The sequence below is a fragment of the Sparus aurata genome, chromosome 21 (assembly GCF_900880675.1).
Source record: "Sparus aurata chromosome 21, fSpaAur1.1, whole genome shotgun sequence".
NCBI classification, from domain to species: domain Eukaryota; kingdom Metazoa; phylum Chordata; class Actinopteri; order Spariformes; family Sparidae; genus Sparus; species Sparus aurata.
Window position 1 is genome coordinate 9622967 of NC_044207.1, and position 9503 is coordinate 9632469.

Here is a 9503-nt window from a genome sequence, read left to right on the forward strand (position 1 = left end):
AACAATTACCTTCTTGGCATTTTTTTTGTTTGGATTTTGTCATTTCATTCGGTTGACTTTGATCTTGTGACATGTTTGTTATCTGCTTTATGTTGTTAGTCTATAAATTATTGTTGCTTCTATTTTGTAAGTAAAAGTAGCAATACCTCATGGTAGAAATACTTTGTTACAAGAAAAAGCAATGGAATAAAAAATGCACTCAACTAAAAATAAAAACATAATAGCATCAAAATATACTTAAAGTTCCAAATGTAAAGCAACTCATGCAAAATGGCCCATTAGAGAATAACAATCTTCCACCAACTGTATAGTCTGTCCATGCTGTCCAGCTTCAACATGTGGATGCTGTTCTCTTTATCTGATTTCATTTGTGTTAAAACACAAGAAAACAGAACATTTATGCTACAATTTGAGCATTATCCATGCTAATATTTAGTTTTTTAGGGGGGAGAAAAACACCTTGATGGTCAACAGAGACTTTTTAGATAGCCTCCACACTTTTCTAATTGGGTGCTATGTTCTATCTTTGTTTTTATTAAGCCACGTTCAACTATCCCACATTAAAGGAACAGCACACCAAAAACTGAAAAAGTACTCATTATTCTCTTAACCCTCACACTGCTGGTAAGCACAGAGATGTTTTGTAGTCCAGAAAACATTTCTGGAGCTTCACAGCAACACAGTGTTGCAGCATTCTGCTAAACAACTGAAGCAGATGGAAACATTCTTCAGATTAATTGAAGAACTGATGCACATCACCACCAGAGGTACCTGAGAATTATCATTACCCTTTGTTTTGTTTTTTGTGCACAAACACAGAGGCCAGGCAGCTTTAAAGATACCAAACTGAAACATTTATTTTATCTTTATACATTTGTGTTTAAACAAACAGCATTATGCTTAAAAAATTACAATCAAAGTTTTATACTGACTTGTCGCACAAATGTATCATAAAACAAAAACAAAATCAGGAATGCACACAAGAGTATTAAAATTCAATATTTAAAGAACAACGTCCCCTCGCGAACCCTCGTGTTTAGATTACAATTCAAAAAGTGTGTCTATCTACCTGCTTTTGAGTGGAGTCCAAAACACATCAATGAACCATGTGGGCCAAGATGGTGACTCCTCTCTAATTGGCTTGAGCGCACACAAAAAGCCCAATACTTTAGATAAAAGTTCCAAACCACCACAAGTTGACCAACAAAGAGGTATGCCTTTTTTTATATATATGTAAATACACACACACATATATAAAGTCTCTGTTGTGTAAAATATTTCAGTCCTGAGGGTTGAAAAGGCAACATAGTTCTCAGCTCAGTGCGGTCCACTTGTCCTCCGTCCTCTGCGCTATCCGTTCTGTAGAAACCTCACATGGATGTTCCTGCTGTGAGAGCGGCCCTTAAACTGCCGTGCTTTTGGTCCCGATGTGTGGCCGTGCAAACTCCACAAAGTCATCAATGAGGACAGGCCATGCTCCTATTGAACGAAAAAAAAAACAACAAAACTTGTTAAAAAGGTGCGCTGTGTAGTTTTGGGGAAGGAACTTTAATTCAAAGAGAAAGATCTTCATTAACAGAATTTTTAGGCCTGAACAAATTAAATAAAAAGAACTCTTTTCATTTGTATGACTTAATAAACTGAATAAACAAACCCTAAAGGACAACAAAATGTGTTCCTTTAATTTGTTCATATTTGGTGGACCCTGCCACCTTTCTGCCTTTAGTGTTCAGGGGACCTTATTTTCCCCTGAGAACAGCTTGTTGATTCAGTTAGGAAAAAGTATACATTTTAGTTTATATCATTACCTCATTTCCCAAACTACAAAGTGCCCATTTAAATAAACAGACTCCACCATATGTGGGAATATGATTATAGAAAACTCAACCATACTGGGTAGAGGCACTCGATCTTATCTAAAAAAGGATCAAATACAGGTCATAGATGTTGGGGCTGGGCAACATGGTCTTAAACTGATTTTACAATATTTTAGGCTATAGCACAAGAAATTGTATATATCCTGATTTTTTGAAATCTTTCAAAAGCACTTAATAAAAGTTAAGACCAGGCAACAAAATCAACTATCACCATGTTTCTTACCAAAGGCCTCACTATCAACACTGCAACAATACTGTAGGTATACTTGTTGGCACTTCGACAAAATGTTTACAAAATGAAAGTTCTGATAAATAATCATGAAATATTGTTATAATGACTAAGTTGGGGTAAAGACAAATATCAGAACAGCCTGGTAAGTCCAGAATAATTATAAAACTTAAATGTAATGCGGTCTTTCAAACCAGGAAGATATCTAATCTGACATCATGATAACAATATCATATCAATATCATGCCCAGCTGAAATAAATTCTTCCATGCACACATTGAAAAACTGGTACCCTTTAGTGGAGTGTCAACACCGTACAAACCTTCCTCATCATAATTTGACATGTCATCTGTGATCATTGTGCTGAAGTCTAGTAAGAGGTTCCAAGTGTCCTTAGGTATTGATCTTTTGTGGTGCTCCTGCAAAAGAAGTAGAGCAGAGTTAAGGCAACCCAATGAGAACAAATAGTAATAACAGTTTTAATGTAACGCGACAGTGATTATCAAACTTACAACTAAAAATTTGTTCCACAGGTCCAGGAACTTGAACCTTCCAGCCAGTACTAAATTCCAATATGCAATTGCCATATCTAAATCTGTAAGAAAAAACAGACAAGTTCAACAAACAAAGAAACAGACAAACTCACTCTTATAAGGTGAGCATTAAAAGATTCTTACCCAAACCTTTCTGGCCAGGATTCTTTGCAAAATTAAATGTAAACTGGTAAAAGTCCTTAAATTTCCCATGGTCCTTTAACTCTTGCTCCATCTTTGGCAGCTGAGCTTTTAGCTTGTCTATGCTGTCACACCTGGGAAAACATAACGCAGACATGAGGAAATGTTTCTGTAAAGTTAACACCTTTGCTTGTTGTTAAAGGAAGCAATAAATTAATAGGTGCATGTGTATTGAGCTGTATAAGGGTAACTTTATCAAAGAGAAAAGTAACTAATACTTTGTGTACATATAATATTTCAGCATTGACATCAGCCATCTGGGCTTCAATCTTAAAATACACGTCATGGGTATACAATTTGTATCTATTATCCCCTTTTCCACTGGGCAAAAATCCCACTTAAACCCGCTCTGGCTTTTGTGTGCAATGGGAATGTGTAAACTCTGCATTTATACCCGGGTCAATTGACTCTCCAGTACAAACAGGTTCTTATCAACTCTGCTCAGCTCTGATCGAGACCTAAGACCCAGGTAAACACGTTAAATTCTGCTGTGTGAAGTGATGGCTGGTTGAGGCGCGTAAATTAAGAAGGAATTTGGGATGCGGTTTATTAAGAATGTTTTATTACTCGGTGCGCAGGTGGTCGAGTGGTTAGAGCGCATACCATAGACACAGCCAACCCCGGTTCGATTCCGGATGGAGGTCCTTTGCTGCATGTCACATTCCCCTCTCTCCCATATTTCCTATCTGTCTACTGCTTAATAAAGGTGTCTATGCCACAAAAAATCTTTAAAAAAAAAAAAAGAATGTTTTAATACTGGACACAGTGTTGGAGGTGGAGCCCTGTTCATTCCTATGAAAGCTACTCAGCGGTGTTTAGCTGACCGAGCTAACTAACTTCTGGTTTAGTGCCCGGCTAACTGGGCCAACTGGCTTAAGTGAAACGACTCATTTCACAGGGGAAGTGACGCCTACATTTATCTATCCACTGTTTTACAGCTGCTTCTTTCACAATGGGTGTACTGTTTTTTTCTCTTCTGTTACAATTGCTTCTTGCTTAATTCATGACATGAAACGTGACATCAGTGATGTACAAACGTAACACTTAGGATTAAAATCACAGATGGGCTGCCATGCCAGCAGGAACTGGGAATCAGGTCAATAGGCACTTTTTAGCAGGTTGACCTGTGTTTAAAAAACCTGTGTGTACTAGGGCTGCACGAAAAATTGTTTAAAAAAATCGCGATCTCGATTCACACATACACCTGATCTCACTTCCACACATAGCGATTCTGAAGCATTTTATATCTCGAGCTGAATCACAAACAAATGCTCCTATATTCCTCCCGGATTTTTTGAAGCGCCCTCAAACGCAGCACTTGATTCAGTGGAGGAAGCCCGCCTGCAGTTGAGTGTTTGGTGGGAGTGAGAGTGAGAAGCCGTTTTTAGACAGGGCAGCAAGCCGCCAATCTGCCCGTCCTTTTGGCGGCTAGGTCCGCGGTTTTAGACAGAGGGCGGCAAATTGAGGGTGTGTTTTGCTCCGCCGATTTGCCGCCTCGCCTGCCAGATGGGCAACTGGACAGCCGCTGAGATCCGGGAGATGCTAGCGTCTCCTGGATCTCTGGCTTGTTGTTGTAGCGCAAGCTAGGAACGGTCGCTACTTCCAAATTAAAAGCCCCCCGCTAAGAACCCAGCTCTAAACTCCAATGGGGTGCAATGTAAAGCTCTTATTTTGAAGACAAATTCGTTGTCAACAGTTCACAGCCCAACTTCGAGCTTCAAGTCACGTCACATGGCTTTTGGAAAAGGAGGAATATTATGCCTCTGTTTTAGAAGGCCGACCAAAGCAGCTATCACGTATCACCTAGCCAAGGATATGGCCCCAATAAACACTGTACAACATGAAGGATTAAAGGATGCCCTCTCATCTTGGAGGCTTTATTTTTTTTTTTTTATTTTACTTTTGTAAAAATCATTTCTCATCCAATGATAGAACTTCAACAAAACAAAAAAAAACATTGCTTTGCATACTACAATGTTTTTTTTGTTTGTTTTGTTCATGTTCATCAGTGCAATAAACATTTTGTGATAAAAATCGTGCCAGAGAATCATGATCTCAATTCTAAGCAAAAAAATCGTGATTCACATTTTTTCCAGAATCGTGCAGCCCTAGTGTGTACCATGTAATTGTGGTGGAAAAGCCGTATCAGTTTACTAAGGCTGCATTGATGCCATATAAACGTGATTAGGCCAAACAAGAAAACAACCCAAATAAGATGACAGTGTAAGGATTGTAACATTTCTACATGCATTGTAAAGTCCCTGAATTTTAGGCATGAAACTGAATATAGTAAAAGCTCTGTACTTCCAGTTCAAACAGAAGAGAGGAGGAGCTTCAAGATTGTTTGTACCATCTAAAAAATACATCCTCACCCCTGTTCTGCCATGCCATCCATGAACTCCTGCTTCGAGAACTCGCATTGTGTTGCCGCCCTGAACTTCCAGGCTATGAGGAGGACACTTATGCTGGCTGGGTCCAGAGTCAGGTCGTCACAGAATTGCTGGATCCCATCGATGCCAATCTTGTTGTCATCATGAGGATCTTAAAGATAAGAGTGTGAAGAGGGAATTGATAAAGAAGTGAAATTCTTCTATTGTATAAAAAACTGTCACATGCTGAAAATTCATAGAAAACTGGTGAAAAAGTGTTGCTTTTTTATTACGCATTCAAAAGGTTTTCCATACCTCTGTATCTGTTGTACAGCTGCTCGAGCTTCTTCTTGTCTAAGGCCCCCTTTAGATTTGGAACATAGAGCTCTGGATTTTGGAAAAACTTGTCAGTGGCAACATCTAGTTTCCAGTCATTCTGTGACAGACAGGTCAGTGCGGTCTTCTCATTGGACTGTGTGAAAATCATGAACTGACGAACTTTATCCTTCTGTGAGGACTTCAGCTTGTTCTGCACAAAGACAAACAAAACACACACCCGTTGTAGCAACAAAACACAAGGAAACTAATGCAAAGAACAGTAATAGCCACATCTAACCAGATATGTCTGTAACGTTAATGTAATGCATGTATTCATCAGTTGTCAACAATACTCAGCTTATCACTGCAGGACTTTAACTATACAAAAAAATCACATAGTAACCACGACTGGCTGGCTAGAAGTGAGCTGCATTAACACTAAACCATAGTTACAAACCTCATAATAACAGCAGTAGAAGAACTAGCAATAACATGCTATCCTGACAGCAGTGACCGACTTGCAATGTGTTGACTGTCAGCTAGCAAATGATACGAGTATATTTAAACGTATGCTAGCACTCAACAAGTAATGTAGTCTTTAAATCCTGTCGGCAACAATGAATAGCCTACACTGTTGTGTGTGCAGCTAATTTTGTATGGCAGTTGGCTTAAAGGCTAACAAGTTTAGCTAGCTAACTAGGCGAGCTGGCTAGTCTTGCCGTGAGCTAACGTTAGTTAGCTAGCTAATGCTAACGTCGAGAGCTACGTTTGTTTTCATAATATGAAAGGAATATAAGCTGATTATCGTAGCTTCTTGGCTATATTAGTTACCCAAGAGTAATAGAGTGTGTGTGCAGACACTGTTTACTTTTGCATCACGACACCATGAGAGAAATTGTCATTTCTTACCATGTTTGTCTTTGCCCGACTACCTTTCCTCCCATCCAGCTGGCTAATGCGTGTAAAGTTTTTACAAGCCGCGTAAAAACCTCTTCCGGTCAAAGTACCACTATTAAAATTAAGAGTTCAAAATTAGTCAGTCCTCGACCGTGTCATGTCTAAGGGTGTTCAATAATTCGATCTGATATTCATTTTCCAACGCGTTACACACATTTATCTTAAAGTGAAAAGCACTTCATCTGAGTTCTGATATGAATTTGGAAATATCAACACGTGTCGCATTTTATTTTGAAAAAACCTGTCGGAAGAGACTAGTGAATTCATGAAAATAAGCCATTTCCTCCATGTCCGCTTTACCAGGCGTCGCTCTGGATGTTTAGAGCCGTTCTAAAAAGCTTTCAGAGCAAATGGAAATCGTACAGACACAGGTTTGTGCCTTGGGTTGTACTGAACCTGTCTAAAAATGAGAAAACTCTGCGGCAGGTGACGGGGCTGTCGAAAGACAAACTGGTCCCGGATGAGGAGGTTTCACAGAGCCTGCTGAGGCTCTTCAGAGTCCTGCTCAGGAGTCATTGGGCTAATCATGGAGAGCTCAGAGCGGCTCAAACTCCCTTTCTCAGACAGGTAACAAGTGACGACGAGCAGCTTTGTGGAGGAAACCTAGTGTGTGGAGATGATGCCATGTTACAGTCTCTGGGATTCTGCATCGACCGGAAGCCGAGCACTTTGCCCTTCGCAGGAACTGGAGTGTTTGTCACCAAAGGATTTGTGCGCAAAGGAGCAACAGTTGCCATGTACCCTGGCACCATCTATCAAGCCAATGAGCCAATTCTCCTCCAGTCCATCAGAAACCCCTTTGTATTCAGGTGTATTGATGGAGTCCTGATTGATGGCAATGACAAAGGCATCTCCAAAATGGTGTTCAGGTCATGCAGTGGCAGGGACAGGCTGGGGCCTTTCATGATGAGTGACACCAGCTGGCTGACAGACAGTCCACAAAACCCACTTGCTGTTGGTCAGTACGTGAACAACTGCTCAAACGAGAGGCCTGCTAACGTGTGCTACCAGGAGTATGACGTGCCGGACACATTTCCCATCGAGCTCCGCCAGTACCTGCCGAATGTCAACTACAGCCATGACACACAGCGGCCTCTACGCTGTGTGGTCCTTGTATCCCTCAGAGACATCACAGCAGGGGAGGAACTCTTCTCCAACTACTACACCATTGTGCATTAGAGTCAGAGTACACTCAACTTCAGTTGAAGACATTAACTGACATTATAAACAGAGTGGGAAGAAATAGCAGTTTTCATGCCATTACAAAGACATCTATGTCTTGTGTTGCAGAGATGTTTGCTGCAACACGCTAACCCGCTAGCCTCTGCCGGTCCTGTTTCATAATCCCATGTTGTACCGCAGCAGGTGATAGTAAGGCCCTGTAGTGTCCAGTCCTCCCTCTGTCACCTTGAGAGGATGAAGAAGTAGTGCCCCGATGACAAGAAACAGTGTTGGGCTGCAAAGGAATAGAAGCTAAACTAAATGGAACCCTGGCATTGGTCTTCACCTCTGGAGAAGCTGAATAAACCTACATAAAGCCCCTTTAAAGATGCAATATGTAAAGATTGGCCACCTGTTGAACTCGTACTCCAAACAGGGGCAGCATATCACCAAAGTAGCTAACTGCTGCTGACACAATGTCCAAACTGTTATTTCGTCATCTTCTGTTGAAAAATTAAGTTAATTTCAGAAGGTTTAACCTGAAAGTATTTTTAAATTTTGGCACAAATTCAAAAAGAAATCCACTCTCTTTGTACTCTCAGCATTGCACTGGAATAAAGGTGAAAAATGTCTTTGATGGTTTTGTTTTGTAATATTTCAGAAACCAAACAGCTCTTTTTCAGACCACAAGGAGGTATTTAGTGGAATTAGCAATTCTGGAATTTAAAATGATGGAAAGGTTATACATTAAAAATGTTACATAACTGACAGCCTAAAGAAAAAAACAAAAACAAAGTATCATCAGCTAAATATACTTGAGTATCTGACGTGTTATTACTGTTGTATTAATGTGTAGGACATGCTTTGACAGAGGTGGCGCCAATACTGCAGGGTATAATCTACATGATGCTTCTGTGTTTTGGAGGTAAGAGGAATGTGAAGAGCATAAAATGGAAAATAAGAACAATTACCTAAAACTTGCAGGAATACAGATCAAACCTGGGCATTAAAAGGTGACTCCACCAATTTCACCCATTAGGTTTCATCTTTGGGGCTACTTATCAATGTGTGGAATTGCAAAAAGCCCTTTGGGGCTCCATAGGAACCTGCATGTAATCGGAAAAATTGCCTCCTGTGATTTCACTCACTGGCAAAGTTGCATTATGGGTAATGTAGGCGCCAGGTTTTGAAAAGGAACATGAATGCGTGGCATCATATCTGTGGTTATGCTTTATCGATTTTAATCATTTGTTTTTTAACTGTCCGTCATTAGTCCAACAGTGTTATAGGAGTGCGATCTAGACCAGAGGACTGCTTTTCAGTGTGCCCATTAGCACCCCTTGAGTGAGTCTGTCTGTAGATCCTGTGAGTGCAAATGAAAAGAAATTAACTAGAGGATGGAGGCTTGAACTTTCGCAAGAAGACTAATCATTTTGCAATAACTTGATCCACCCCTCAAGTGCAATAATTTAATGTCATTTAACCACTGTAAAAAACAATGTCATATAGCCCATATGTTATCCTATTTATCTGTACTTATCCCCTATACAGTTCTCTACAGTTACATTTACTGTTCATTCTAAGAGTTTATTGTTTACTGTTTATTCTAAGAGTTTTATTGTTTATCTTATACTGTCTAAGAGTTTATTGTCTATTTATACTGTATTTTTATACCTCTCCTTTTTCTACGTGTAAGCTGCTGGAAATTCAATTTCCTTGCGGGGGTCACCCCAAAAGGATCAATAAAGCTAAGTCTAAGTCTAAGTCTATAAAGTAATTCTTCTTCTTCCACATTTGGGACAATAACAAGAAGCAGCGACAATCTCCATACAACCCAGTTAAATGGGTTCAAACCAGA

General features: G+C 39.9%; 2 protein-coding genes across 2 annotated transcripts; one reads left to right on the top strand and one right to left on the bottom strand.

The window, feature by feature from the left end:
• Positions 1-831: 831 nt before the first annotated feature.
• Positions 832-6589, bottom strand: dcun1d1 (DCN1, defective in cullin neddylation 1, domain containing 1 (S. cerevisiae)). The gene is made up of 7 exons (XM_030402545.1): positions 6437-6589; positions 5525-5738; positions 5213-5381; positions 2784-2914; positions 2619-2701; positions 2429-2525; positions 832-1479 (listed from the first exon to the last, which is right to left on the bottom strand). Exons 1-7 carry the CDS (start codon positions 6437-6439, stop codon positions 1403-1405), a joined length of 774 nt encoding a protein of 257 aa, XP_030258405.1. The 5' UTR covers positions 6440-6589; the 3' UTR covers positions 832-1402.
• A 151-nt stretch (positions 6590-6740) lies between these two features.
• Positions 6741-8282, top strand: setd9 (SET domain containing 9). The gene has a single exon (XM_030402544.1). The coding sequence runs from the start codon at positions 6800-6802 to the stop codon at positions 7661-7663; it is 864 nt and encodes a 287-aa protein (XP_030258404.1). The 5' UTR covers positions 6741-6799; the 3' UTR covers positions 7664-8282.
• Positions 8283-9503: the final 1221 nt, after the last annotated feature.

Excerpts from the sequence above, each read along its gene's own strand:
- dcun1d1 (XM_030402545.1), bottom strand. Across the intron at positions 2,702-2,783 it reads TCCTGGCCAGAAAGGTTTGG|ATTTAGATATGGCAATTGCA; the intron begins GTAAGAATCTTT and ends TTTTTCTTACAG. Across the intron at positions 1,480-2,428 it reads GTCAAATTATGATGAGGAAG|GAGCATGGCCTGTCCTCATT; the intron begins GTTTGTACGGTG and ends TTCGTTCAATAG.
- setd9 (XM_030402544.1), top strand. The coding sequence starts at position 6,800 with ATGTTTAGAGCCGTTCTAAAAAGCTTTCAGAGCAAATGGAAATCGTAC.